The sequence below is a fragment of the Peromyscus californicus genome, unplaced genomic scaffold (genome assembly GCF_007827085.1).
Source record: "Peromyscus californicus insignis strain IS unplaced genomic scaffold, ASM782708v3 Scaffold_4__1_contigs__length_199733344, whole genome shotgun sequence".
Classification (NCBI taxonomy): Eukaryota; Metazoa; Chordata; class Mammalia; order Rodentia; family Cricetidae; genus Peromyscus; species Peromyscus californicus.
Window position 1 is genome coordinate 18,460,515 of NW_026294562.1, and position 14,479 is coordinate 18,474,993.

General features: G+C 47.7%; 1 protein-coding gene across 2 annotated transcripts in view; it reads left to right on the top strand.

The window, feature by feature from the left end:
* Nucleotides 1-14,479, top strand: part of Dnmbp (dynamin binding protein) — a 106,770-nt gene that overhangs the window by 46,830 nt on the left and 45,461 nt on the right. The window contains exon 1 of one of the 2 annotated variants that reach the window (XM_052762337.1): nucleotides 12,580-14,260. The exons of the other annotated variant lie outside the window; for it this stretch is intronic. Within the exon in view, the coding sequence (XP_052618297.1) occupies nucleotides 13,117-14,260 (1,144 nt within the window). The 5' untranslated portion in view covers nucleotides 12,580-13,116. Of the gene's footprint in view, nucleotides 1-12,579; nucleotides 14,261-14,479 lie in introns of those variants that run through there. 2 annotated transcript variants of the gene reach the window in all.

The window sequence follows — 14,479 nt, forward strand, 5'->3', positions numbered from 1 at the left end:
CCAAGACATCTCCTGAGAAAACTAGAACTTATATCTTTGTGATCAGGGGCCGTATTTCAGCAGCAATATCCCGTATTTCTTACTTGTTAGCATTTGTTATTACCGTTCGTTTACAGCGTCTTCACGGCTGTCCTGGAAGTACATACAGGGATCGTTCAGATGGCCACTTTATAGAGGGAGGGACTAAGACCAAGCTGTTAAGTGACTTGCCGAGAGCTGAGGTTTAAACTGATGTTTTCACTACTACAGCTTTTAACTTCCCACTTTGTACATGCAGAAATGCATATTCTGTGGCTAGTCTCCGGAGGTGTGTGTGTGTGTGTGTGTGTATGCAGGCGTATACAGGTATATGTGTAGGTATGCATGCATATATGTCTCCATGTCTGTAGGTCAGAGGTCAACCTTGGGTATTGTTCCTCAGTTGTGTTTTTGAGACAGGGTCTCTCATTGGCCTAGAGTAGTGGCTCTCAACCTTCCTGATGCCGTGACCTTTAATACAGTTCCTCGTGTTGTGGTGACCCCCTACCATAACATTATTTTGTTGCTATATCATAACTGTAATGTTGCTGCTGTTATGAATTGTAATGGAGATATCCTCCAGGGTTGCAACCTACAGGTTGAGAGGCACTGCCCTAGAGCTTGCAGGTAGGCTAGGCTGGCCGGCCAGGAGGTCCACCTGTCTCTACTTCCCCAGTGCTGAGATTATAGGCATGTACTACCACACCTGGCTGTTGTTTGAATCTTAGATGGTCTTATAATAAAAAACTGAAAGCCAGATATCAGGGTGAAAGCTGAAAGATCAGAGAAACGGAACAGCCAGCCACTGGTTCTTACCTCTACGAAATCCTCCGTCTAAAGAGAGTGGGTTCCTGTTTCCTCACGCCTTATATACCTTTCTCTGCCCTGCCATATTACTTCCTGGGATTAAAGACGTGTGTGCTTCCCAAGCAAAGGCATGAGATCTCAAGTGCTGGGGTAAAAGGTGTGTGCCACCACTGCCTGCCCTCTGTGTCTAATCTAGTGGCTGGCTCTGTCCTCTGAGCCTCAGGCAAGTTTATTAGGGTCCACCATGTATCACCACACCTGGTGTTATACATGGGTGCTGGGGATTGAACTTGGGTCCTGTGCTGTGCAGGAAGCTCTTTGAGCCATCTCCCCAGCTCTCTCTGGGGCGTTCTTATTCATCAGACTCACAGGAGAAATAATATATAAAGTGGAGCTGGCTTGGTGGTGCTTGCCTATAATCTGAGCACTCATGAGGCTGAGGCAGGAGAATTGCCACAAGTTCAAAGCTTATCTTGGCTATATAACAAGGCCCTGTCTTAGGAAAATAGCAGAAGACTGGTGGTACAGAGCAGAGATCACAGATCAGGCTGGCTTCAAACTCACAGAGATCCACCTGCCTCTGCTTCCCAAGTGCTGAGATGAAAGGCGTGAGCCACCACCACCCGGCCGGAACTATTTTTTTAAGATGTATTTTTATTTCTATTTATGTGTACTTCGTGTGTGTGTGTGTGTGTGTGTGTGTGTGTGTGTGTGTGAGAGAGAGAGAGAGAGAGAGAGAGAGAGAGAGAGAGAGAGAGAGAGAGAGAGAGAGAGAGAGAGGAAGAGAGAAAATGAATGTATGCCATGGGTGTGGGTGCTCTTGGAGGTCAGAGGAGGCTTCGATCCCCTGGAGCTGGAGTTACAGGTGGTTGTATACCAGTTACAAAATTGGTATAAATCATAGAGTGTAATTAAGCTTACTGATGTGTTTGATCTGTAAGTGTGAATTGCTGTAATGAGCATACGTTCTCACAAACTCACACTTCATGACAGCCGCTCTGAACAAAGCTTGGGTCCGGCCCACGTCTCGCTGTCCTGACCACGCGTCCAGGGTTGGAGGTGTCGGCACCGTCTCTCCATCGGTGGAGGAGTGCTCCCCACTTTTGTTTTATGGTGATGTTGGTGGACTCCTTGTAGGACTTTATACTCACAGGAGATTTCTAGTCTTTTCTCTCATTGTCTAGGTGTCTCGCCTGATTTTCTTGGGCTTTTTTATTGTATTCATTTATTTATTGTGTGTGTGTTTCCGACTCCTTTGCTTCAGGTCATTGGCAGAGTTCAGGCTTAGGGGGGAGATTGGCAAATACCGTTACACTTGTTTTTATGATTCTAGTTTTCCTTTGTTTTTGTTTTGTTGTGTTTTAGATTTTATTTTTATTTTTAGCTATGTGCATGTGTCTCAGACCCCCTGAAGCTGGAGATTCAGGCACTTGTGAGCCCCCTGAAGTGGGTGCTGGGAACTGAACTCAGGGTTTCTCCAAGAGTGGACTGCTAAGTGCCTCTCCTGCCTGAGTTGCCTTTGATGACCTATAATTTTATTTTATTATCTCATCATTTTGATAGTTTTTAAGATGTTTTTGATATATATTTTGTCTAATTTTTTTAGCTTTTTTTTTTTTCTGTGAAAGGGCCCAAATAACTTAGACTTCATTATAGGAAATACATAAGTTAGGTAACCAGTGTTTGGCTCTGACTGAGAATTGGGAGTTTTAATTTCAAATTATTATATGGAGTTAAGGTAGAGCACCAGAAGGTATGTATAGATGGTCACGTGTCAGGGAAGGGCCATGTCATTTGGTATGGGCTCAGGTCAAGCCAATGTCATCTAGAAAACGTCTTTATTTTTAGCATTATGCGGAGAGCAGGGATTGAGTGATGAACATTCTAGATGTGCTGTTTGGCTATGGAATTTCCAGTTGAATGGGTTGAGATCAACAAGTCAGGGGCCATATCTAAAGCACTGTGCCTTTGAATGTGTTGGTTCTCTAGGCAGCAGACACATTTAGTCAGTCCTCAGACCTTGGGGTTTCTTAGAACTTACTACATTAGAAGCCCCAGTCAGAGCTACTGAGTGCTGCCCCGGGAGAGCCTGTGGTATGTCATAGTCCTTTTCCATCTCTAGGTGAGGCTCACATACCTGACTTTGATGCATAATCTCCGTGTGCACGCATTCCTCATTCATCAAATGCTGGCATTCAGTAGGAGTCAAGCATGGGCTCACATTGATCAGAAAGAAAGGCACACTCATGGTATCGCTCACATGTGCATGTTTGAAACTCTAGTGAGCCTGCTCACACTGGCCTCTAGTTAATCACACTTTCTGTCCTGCAGCCTTTGAATCACGCCTACAGAGTTCCTCTCGGTGTGGGTCAGCGCCAGAACCCCACGTTCACCCTCTCTACAGTGAGTCAGCCTCCCATGCATTGCAAACTGGCTTCTGGCTTGTCATTCTAGGCTGTAAGGTAAGGCCAGGAAAGAGGGCAACAGAAGGCACTCAGTTTTTATTTGAGATAGGGTCTCACTATATCACCTAGGCTGGCTTCGAAGGGGTGTGTGTGTGGTGTGTGGTATGTGTGTTTGTGTGTGTGTGTGTTCGTGTGTATGTGTGTGTGTGTGTTATATGTGTGTGTGTGTATGTGTGTGTTTGTGTGTTTGTGGTATATGTGTGTGTGGCGTGTGTGTGTTTGTGTGTATGTGTGTGTGTGTTTGTGTGTGTGTGTTACATGTGTGTGTATGTGTGTTTGTGGTATATTTGTGTGTGGTGTGTGATATGTGTGTTTGTGTGTGTGTGTTTGTGTTTGTATGTGTGTGTTTGTGTGTATGTGTGTGTGTGTTTGTGTGTGTGTTATATGTGTGTGTGTATGTGTGTGTTTGTGGTATATGTGTGTGTGGTGTGTGGTATGTGTGTTTGTGTGTATGTGTGTTTGTTTGTGTGTGTGTGTGTGTGTGTGTGTGTGTGTGTGTGTGTGTGTGTGTGGTGTATGTATGCACATGTGGTGCCCGGGCACATGCCTGTCAAGATTACAGGAGGATGTCAGGGGCTCTGCCACTTTCTGCTTTATTCCCTTGAGACAGGGTTTCTCACTGCCCCCTTGAGACAGGGAGCTCACTGTTGTTTGGCTAGGCGAGCTGGCCAGCAGGCCCCAGCAATCTTCCTGCCTCTGTCTATCCGCCCGGTCCACCAAGTCCCGGTCACATATATACACAAAAATGCTGTGCTGGGATTACAGGCCCATGGAACTATTGCAAGTTCATTTGTTTATTTAATATGGTCCTTGTGTTTGTTGCAGCAAGCTGTCTTATCCAGTGAACCAGCTCCCCTGACCTTGAACTTTGATTCTCCTGTCTTAGCCTCCCTGTGTGCTACCACACCCAGTTCTCAGAGTAATTTTTAATGATGATTTACACATGAGATCACAATATGTTTTTAAGGAAAGTAACATTTTCAACAAAACATTGGGTGGGATCTAAGATCCACTGAAGAAAACCAGCAGATTAACCAGTGGGAGATGGCTGATAGGGGACAATAGTATATTACACCAAAGCCGGCCATGACCTTCTAGACAGATGATCAAATGTTAAATACAGTCTTTTTCTCTCCAGAAGAAACTCTCATTCTGAAAACTCCTTGAAATGTCTCTGGTATAAGGTCTTTCTCCAGTACACCTCCAGTAGTAGAATGGGTAAAATAGACAAGCCCGGGACAGCTGTGGGGGCACACGTGTGTAGTCTCAACACTGGGGAGGCAGAGGCAATGGGAGCTCAGTGAGTTCCAGGCCAGCCAGGGTTACGTAGTGAGACCCGGAGAGAATCCCAGCACTCAGGAGGCAGAGGCAGGCAGATCTCTTGAGTTTGAGGCCAGCCTGGTCTATAGAGTGAGTTCCAGGCTAGCCAGGGCTACATAGTGAGACCCTGCCTAAAAAAAAAAAAGAATGAAACAAAGAAAGTCAAAAAAAATTTTTTTTTTTTAAGATAATGAAAGTTTGTGTAGAGCCAGGGTAGTTCGGGGAAGAATGTGTGCTTAGGCTCTACAAGACCGTTCGTTCAATCCTAGAATCACCCCGACACCCCAAGAAGTGATTGTAAGACAATAATACTCTTTTTCCTTTTCCGGTTTGTCGGCACACAGAGAAAAAGCAAGTCTCCTTAACCTTGTGACATCAGCTTCAGGGTGCTGTCTTAGTACAAATTACCTCAGTTAATTCAGCTGGCTTTTATCCTGGTACAAAGCTGCTACCACAGTTTGAACCCATGAATAGTCTGTTAACTCCGAACAGTGACTAGTTTTTCCTTTTAGGGCTGATGGTTTAATGTCGCTTACAATTGTTTACTTAGTTACGATTGATCTGTGAGTCACGGTTCTTTGCAGTTTGTAGGGTGATTTTGCAAACGTTTATTTCCTCGTGCTCAGGGCCAGGCACAGGGTGGGAAACTGCCATAGACCCAGCGCTTCAGAGTTTACGGAGGCTTTGCAGGATGTAGCAAAGGAGCTTGAGCTGGAATGAGACCCTGGTCATGCCATCACTCCGCTGTCTGCTTTACCATTTACTCAATGTCACAGGCCCTAGAAGACAGGAGAGCCTTTATTCAACCACTGAGTTCCTGTGATGTTCAAGGTGGCGTCTGAAGGACAGCAGTGACCTTCTGCCCTTATTGTTACTTACTTATATAAGTAGCATTTTAGAGGAAAAGGATCCTGAGGAAAGAAGCAAGCAGAGGTGTCCTGGAGGTGATAGTTGATGCCAGGCAGGGAGCCAGCAAGGCTGTTTTTGAAGAGGAGGGATGAAACAGAGGAAACAGCAGGGAGGCCATTTTGGCTCAAGTAGGGGTGGGTTTGGCAGTTCATCCAGAGTAAGGGAAGCCACTGTGTTTTTGACACAGGATAATATGATTTGACTTAGAGGCAGAGACCAGTTATGAGGTCACTGCTGTGATCCAGAGAAGAAATGCCAGCAAGCTGGCCCAGGGAGGCGCAGACGGGGCAGACAACTTGCCCGGGATATTTTGGATCTGAGCCAGTGAGACTTGCTAGTGGACTGGGCGTGAGAGGCTGAAGAATGAGAAGAGGAGGGATGACTCCCGAGGCTGAGCAGTGGCCAGGACTGACTTGCCAACGACGGCTGGGATAGTAAAGAGGCTTCAGGCTGAGCTGGGCGGTGAGGGAGGAGTGCCCTGATTCTCTTCCTGATGCTGTGATAAACACCATGACCAAAGGCAACGTGGGAAGTGAGAGTTTATTTTAGCTCACAGGTCACAGTCCATTACCCAGGGAAGCCGAGGCAGGAACTGAAGTGGAGCCCATGAGGAACACTGCTTACTGGCTGGCTTCCCTTGGCCTCTCACCTACTGTTTTTACACATCCCAGGCTCACCTGTCCTGGCATGGCACTGCCCACCGAGGGCTGGGTCCTCCTGTATAACTAACAGTTAAGAAAAAGCCCCCACAGGCATGCCCACAGGCCGATCATGCCATCAGTTCCTCAACTGAGATTCCCTCTTCCCACATGCGTCTAGGTTTGTGTCAAGATAACAAACTATGACAGGAAGAGACAGAGTCGGGGGCTCAGTTTTGACTGAATTTATAAGAAACCCAGGTTCAAGTACTGATTAAGTGGTGTGAGACAGGAGGATTGCAAGTCCAAAGCCTGCTGTAGGGTTGGAGCAGCACAGGGATGCCATTCAAAGCCACGCCCTTTAGTGGGAGTGTTACCTATGAATGAATACGAGTGCACAGAGAGTGTCCAGGTAAACAGAAGAGACATCTAATAAGAACCGAGCCTTCCCGTTAGTGGATTAGCTGTCCGGTTACATAGAAAGTGATAATCATAACTAACTGTGCTCTTACACTTTTCAAGCAGTGTGCAAGGTACTTTCATACACTTACCTAGTCCTCCAAACTGCCCATGACTGACAGACTAGACAGCCAAGATTTGCCCAGAGTCTCCCAGTGAGGAAATTATAGGGCCGAATTCAAAGCTGGCTCCATGGCCTTACACAGTCTTTACATATTGCTTTATTGGGTCCGCAGTAAAGACTGTGTTCGGACATAAAGAGGGACCACCGACTTTCTGAGATTTGGTGAGAAAAAGCAATAATTGAGCATTTATATGTTTCCTAATTCTTAATTGGGCAGCTCACAACTGCCTGTAACTCCAGTTCCAGGGGATCTGATGCCTCTTCTGGCCTCCACAGGCACCTGCAGGCATGTGTTGCACACCTGCCACACACACACACACACACACACACACACACACACACACACACACACACAGTAGACAAATATATCCAGTCGTCTTGTGTTCCAGTGCTCCTCGACTCTCTCTTCCTGCCCTTCCTGTTCCCTGTCAGCAGTGTCTTCCCCAGAACTGAGAGTCTGCCTCCACTGGAGACCCCATTTGATCCAGTGCCTTTCTGCCTCCACTGGAGACCCCATTTGATCCAGCACCTTTCTGCCCCTTCGTTCCCAGATTCTGACTCCTGGCAGCCAGGGGCTAAAGTCAGCCACACAGTTGGATCTGCTGTTCAAGTTTCCTTCTCAGCCTTAGCCTAGAGGTGCTGTGCTGAACAAGAGGAGAAAACACACTCCTGACTGTGTCCTCTTGAGTGTGTGCCTGTGTGAGTGCATGTTTGTGTGAATACATGTCTGTATGAGTGCATGTCTGTGAGTGCTTGTCTGTGAGTGCATGTCTGTGTGTGTGCCTGTCTGTGTGTGTGCGTGTCTGTGTGTTTGTGTATCTGTGTGAGTCTGTGTCTGTATGAGTGCATGTCTATGTGTGTGCATGTCTGTGTGAGTCTGTGTCTGTGTGAGTGCATGTCTGTGTGAGTGCCTGTCTGTGTGAGTGCCTGTCTGTGTGAGTGCCTGTGTGTGTGTGAGTGCATGTCTGTGTGTGTGCCTGTTTGTGTGAGTGCATGTCTGTGTGTGTGCATGTCTGTGTGAGTGCCTGTCTGTGTGAGTGCATGTCAGTGCATGCAGGAGCATATATGTGAAGGCCAAAGGTCAATCTTCGGTGCTGTGCCTCAGGAGCTCTGTCTTGTTTTTCAAGACAGCATCTCTCACTGGCCTGGACTTTCTAATTAGGCTGGACTGGCAGGTGACCACCTGCCTCCACCTCCCTGATCCAGTTTTAGATGCACACACACTGTGGCACCAGCTTTTGATGTGTGCTCTGGGGGGGTCAAACTTGGTTCTCCTGCTCGCCTGGCAAGCACTTTCCTGGCTGTCTCTTGCACCCCTTACCTCCATCTTTCTGGAATCTTAACGGTGCACTAACTGGGTTAGAGAAGAATGTGACCCCGAACTTAGCATCAGGATCTCCCAGTGTGGGACACCAGGGTGTGAGCCAGCACAGGGGAGGGACTAGGGGAGAAGGAAGTTAGCTAAGTAAAGAAAGTTTCAAAAGGAGAGAGTTACCCAGTCACAGCTGCTGGGAAGGCAGGCATGGCAGCTCACACCTTTAACTCTGAGTTCTGGGCTAACCTAGGCTACAGAGGGTCCCAGGTCAGCCAGGGAAACGTATTGAGACCCTATCTCATGAAATGGATGGGGAGCAGAAGACTGTGTGAGGGTGTCCGTCTCAGGCTTGTGCGTTGGCAGCGGTTCAGCGGAGAAACCGGCACTCCCGTCTTCCCTGCTCTCAGTTTTCGCAGCAGCCATTCAGTCTGGAAGCTTCTGCGTCGCAGTAGGGCAGGAAAAGCCCCGGTTCTTTACATCCTTCTGTAAACGCTGTCTTTTTTTTTAAGGGGGGTTGTTGAGACAGGGTTTCTCTGTGTAGCTTTGGAGCCTGTCCTGGAACTCATTCTATAGCCCAGGCTGGCCTCGAACTCACAGAGATCCTCCCGCCTCTGCCTCCCGAGTGCTGGGATTAGAGGCGTGCGCCACCAGTTTGTAACTGTGTCTTTAAGGCCTTAGTAGCATGAATTTAAACACAAACAGAGAAAGGGGAATTGCTGGCCTCAGTGACGCGGATGTGAAGCAGTGGCAGCAGGAGCTCCTGGCTTGCCCAGGCTGTTACAGAGTGGGTTCAAAGCCAGCCTACACAACTTAGCAAGACCCTGTCTCAGAAATAAAAAGTGACAAACAGGGCTGGGAGTGTAGACCACTCCGTGGTAGAGGGGGAAGTGGGGAGCCCTGAGTTAAACCCCAGCACAAACCGCAGACAGCAGTTCACTCCACCTCAGTCCCTCACGCAGTATCTTCTTCCCCTGATCAAAGTTTATCCGTAGTGTCTTCTGACCTAGCATTTCGTTTTCTCTTTCTGTCTCTCTCTGGGCCGCTCACCAGGTGCGCTTCTTATCATGCTTGCTTTATCAAAGATACGCGGTTGCTAGAGAACTTTGTTTTCCAAAACAGTTTCCTCCCTCCCCTCTCTCCCTCTCGTGTGTGTGTGTGTGTGTGTGTGTGTGTGTGTGTGTGTGTGTGTGTGTGTGTGTGTGTGTAGAGGTCAAAGGACAGGACAACTTGGAGAAGTTCTTTTCTCTTTCTGCCTGTGGGTTGGGGAGACCGAAGCCAGCCTATCAGGATTAGTGGCAAGCACCTTTACCACCTGAGCCAGCTCCCCAGCCCCTCCCCCTGTTTTCTGAAAATTTAAAATTACATTTCTGTATGTGTGCCCCGGCATGTAGGTGGAGTCAGAGGACAACTTTCAGGAATCAGTTCTCTCCTTCATCCGTGCCAGAGTTGAACTCGGGTAACTCAGGTTTGGCAGATGCCTTTACCTGCTGAGCTAGCTCACGGCCCCTCCCCAGTTTTTAAACCTAGCTGGTCTCAAATTTGAGACACCCCCCCCCCCCCGCCCCCACCTCCACCACTTCCTGAGATTATTATAGGTTTGTAGCACGGTACTCAGCTAGGATGATTAATCTTTTTGTTGTTGTTTGGTTTTGTTTTTGAGACTGAGTCTCACCTCACTGTAGTCCTGGCCGGCCTGGAATTTGCTGTGTAGACCAGGCTGGCCTCGAATTTGCTGTGTAGACCAGGCTGGCACAAACTCTTGAGTGCTGTAATTAAAGGCCTTTGCCTTCCTGAACACGGAAAATTAATCTTTGTTTTCAGTTGGATTAGAAATAAGCAAGATTGGCCGGGCGGTGGTGGCGCAGGCCTTTAATCCCAGCACTCGGGAGGCAGAGCCAGGCGGATCTCTGTGAGTTCGAGGCCAGCCTGGGCTACCAAGTGAGTTCCAGGAAAGGCGCAAAGCTACACAGAGAAACCCTGTCTCGAAAAACAAAAAAAACAACAACAAAAAAAAAAAAAAAAAAAAGAAAGAAGCAAGATCATCAAATTTTAGACTTAAAAACAGAGAGACCATTAACTTCCTCATTTCGAACGTAAGAAAATAACACCCAGGGCTAAAGAGATGTCTTAGCATTAAGAACATGGATTGCTCTGGCAGAGGATCCAGGTTTCATTTTTAGCCCCCACATGGAGGCTCAAAACCATGGGCACCAGCACTCATGTACACACACACACACACACACACACACACACACACACACACACACACACAAATGTACAGAATTTAAAAGATAAAGTAAATCTTTAAGAAAAAAGAAAGAAAATAGCTAGGCATAGTGGCCCACACCTTTAATCCCAGGACTCAGGAGGCAGAGGCAGGTGGGTCTCTGTGAGTTTCAGACTAGCCTAGTCTACAGAATGAGAGCCTGTCTCAAAAACAAAGAAAGAAAAATAAATAGCAGCTTCATTATCTGGCGAGTTCTCTATAGATTTTGCTGCTCTTTTGCATAAATCCATCTTCCAAATATCATTGCCTGTTTGTTCAGAGAGCAAATCACAGTCTTTATAGATTGCCAACTTGGTCAGCACAAATATTCTTACGTGCTCCTGAGGGGGTCTGGATGTTGGTGTACTGGGGAGAGAGGAGACGCCCGGTGAGGGGAGCTCAGTGAGGTGAGAATGGTAGCATAGGCGTGGGTATATCCCTACCTCTGGAGACGTTTCCTTCTGAATTACACCAGGCTATCGTGGTAACGGGGTAGAATGGCCGGGTTAAGATGGGACTATGTTTTAATATAGTCCACTTTGTCTGCTGCCATGAGGTCAAGCAGATCGGGTTCATGTAGCGGTGTATGTGATCCTAGATGTTATTCTAACACTCAGAGTCTCTGGAGCTCATACTGAGGATGACCTTGAACTCCCAATCTTCTTGCCAAGTGCTGGAATTAAAAGCATTCCTCACCACTCAACTGGATTATTTCTTTATCTGTAGTAAAAATAATAATTGCTTTCTTGCTTTGAAGGATAATGAAGATTAAACAGGACATCTTTCTTGACTTCTAGCACCAATCATAGCACACACACACACACACTCACACACACACGCACACACACACACACTGAAGCCAGAATGGTTGGGACTGTCACTGCTGCTTCTGATTGAAAGATTCATGAGAACAGAATACATGGGCTGAATCTCAGGGGAATATCAGAAATTTTGACAAGGTAAAGAGGATCCCCAAAGTGGACAAAATCCAAGCATGGTGGCACAGGCCTGAAAATGCAGTTTACTCAAGAAGGTGAGGGAGGAGGCTCACAAATTCAAAGTCTGCCTAGGCTACAGGGTGAGTTCAAGGCCAGCCTGAGCAACTTAGTGAGCCCTTTCTCAAAATAAAAGCTGCAGAGAGGAGGCAGGGATGATAGTGAACGCCTTTAATCTCAGGAGGTGGTGATAGGCTTCTCTGTGAGTTCAAGGCCAGCCTGGTCTACATAGTGAGCTCCAGGCCAGCCAGGGCCACACAGAGACCTGTCTCAAACAGCAATAACAAAAGCAAAGAGAGCGTTGGACATACGACTCTGTGCTAGCATGTTTGAGAATAAACCACAGACCACCGAAGAAAGAAACACTGTTTTCGAGAACCCATCTACGAAGCTGTGAGGGAAAAATAGAAGCAAGGATTGTTAGGGCTGGAAGACTCAGAGAAGTCACCAAGGTCACCTGCCTCGTCTTATAGACGGGCCAGCTGAGTCCTGGAGAGAAGATACATTTTATAAGTAGTAGGATAAACACTGAATTGTGGACAGGGCCTATCACTCCGGTCTTTCCATTCTTTACACCACTCCAAAACTACGAGTTAGATAAAAGTGGAAGTGATTATCCCTGTCCATCGAATGACTGAGCAGGAGCTGGAAGAGTGATCCGATTGAGGCCTGGGTGATTGAGAACCGTGGGAAACGTCTCCCAACACTTGACTTTGCCATTGCCAATTGTTGTTTTTTACGTAGCGCTTGTCATGTGACTTTATAGTGTGTGGAGTTGTGGTGTCCATGTGAGCATCCCTCATTTATCTCCTCTTCCTCAGTGCTCATGTACAAGATCGACCGATGGATCGATCGGTCTGTCTGTCTGTCTGTCTGTCTGTCTGTCTGAAGCTTACTGAATTCCCGTAGGCACTTTCACACCAGCCTTTATGATTTCTAGCCGCATTCTCTAGTTCTTAAATACAGTGCATAAATTGGATGGAAATAGTTTTAGAAAATGGATGGTCTTGATGTTTTCTGGTAAGAGTATCTAAGAAAAGGGAGCATGACTGTTCTCTAGACAAGACATTTCACACCATTGGTTGCTATGACAGAGGGAGTAATAGGAATCCCTAGTCTTCCTTCAGTGGAGCCGCTGGTGTGCAGGCAGTCAGAGCGTGAGTGGCGGAGGGGGTGGGGGGGGTGAGTGCAGTGGGTGGGGGTGGGGGGGTTGAGTGTGCACTGCACTGGTCACTGGAATCTCAGGAGCAAAACGCTCAGGGCAGGGGAGCTGTGCTTCTGGGAGAAGAGCTTCAGAGGCCCCAGGCTTAGAAACCTTGGCGGCTGCCTGTGCCAGCGTTTCTTCTCATCCCATGGCTTCCTGACAGTGAGTCTGCAGGCTGACTGAGACCCTCGCCTGGGCTTTGAAGGGTTCTTTCTCTTTCACATGGAAGTTTTTTTCTACAAGACCTTGAGGGCATCAGAGTGCCTGTACCTTCAGTACACAAAGCGGCCAAGCCAGTCTGACCAGCTCCGGGGAACACCGACGATGAGGCTGCCAACACCAATCACATGGATTCTAGTTACTAATTATCTCCTGGCCTCCGAGGAGAAGATAGAGTAGCTCACTGATTGGATCCTGAAGTTGAAATGACTCCACATAGCTCTGCACTCCGGCCACAGCAGCAGGAAGACTCCAGTGCTCTGGGAGACATTTTAAGGACAGATACAGCCTTAGGCTAGACCACACCTGTCCTGTCCGAGTTCCAGCCCGACCCAGGCCCATGGAACCGAGAAGTAAAACCGGTGATCGTATTGAACATGAGTGAAGCTCATGAGATTGGGAAGGAGAGAGGAGCTGAGCAGAAAGGGCCTTGGGGCTCCGGGTGGGAGTATGAAGACTGCAGGAGCCTGCGGAAAAGGAGCCTTGCTGAGCCGGGTGGGCTCCAGGCAGAAGATGACTTGGACTCCACACGCTGGGCCAAGGGGCGGAATCGGCCCTACAGAAAAAGAGATTGTGGGTACTGGGATTTTGAACAGAGTGAACCAAACTATATGGACTCCGGGGATACAAATGGAAGAGGAAGGAATAGTCTCTTCCCAGAGGGCTACCCTGGTTACAGGAATGCAGAAGACATAGACCCTACGAATCTCAGGCCTGGGACAGAGGAGCATTTGTTTCTGGGAAGCCGGGCTGGGATCCTGGAAGCTGGAGGATGTAGGGTGGTGAATGGCTGTGTAGATTGTAAGGATCTGACTTATAATCCTGAGGACCTGCAAAAAGTCAAACACAGGAATGGCTACAGGGACGTGGGTGACTCTCTGGGGAATTTACATCAACCTCACAACTGGTGCCGGGGCTTGGGGAATTTCAATTATAGTCTTGAGGATTGTAAAGGAATTAGCTTGGATTATAGAGATCACGGCACTGCACATCATGTTCCTGGGCCTCATACCAACGGTGAGTCTATGGAGCCTCCAGATTTGAATGGGATCAACGAAGGTGAGGAATTTGTTCAATACTATGAAGAAGACAGGAAGGTTTGCCAAAGTAATAAAATCTACCCCAAAGCAAAGACTTATCCCATGGATCTAGCTAATTTTGATACAGAAAATAAAAGCTATGGTAGTTTTTCTCCAAACTCCGAGTCTCCTGATTACAGACAAGTGGATTCTTTGTACGGAGGGGAGGATTTGCAGTATGATGACATGGACAGACTGGGGATGAGGGCACCTAGTGCCAGAGGAGCCATCTCTGAAGGTCTGCAGCAGCATTCTGGGGCAGAGCAAGAAGAACATCACTTTGGGATTCCTGGGGACCCTGCATTAGAAAGCACTTGGCACTTAGGGGGGGTGAGAACGTTAACTGGTTCAGAGACCTGGAGCAGGAATAGCTGCTTCCGCCGCACGGCTCCCAGCACCCTGAGACACTCAGAGTTTGTGCAGAGACGGAAGAAGCCCCAAGGTAGGAATCCAGCCAGCCTTGCGGCAGGTTAAAAATGCATCCTGAAAATAGGCGACATGGATGGCAATATCGTCATGAGATGTGCTGATGTGTGTTCTGAACCCTGACCCCTTAAGTTCTTATCAAGTGTGTTTGCACAAGACACTTGATTTGGAGACACGATGGTTGGGGGGCATTTTGCAGAGCAAAGGTACAAGTAGTGTCACAAATGATGTGCTG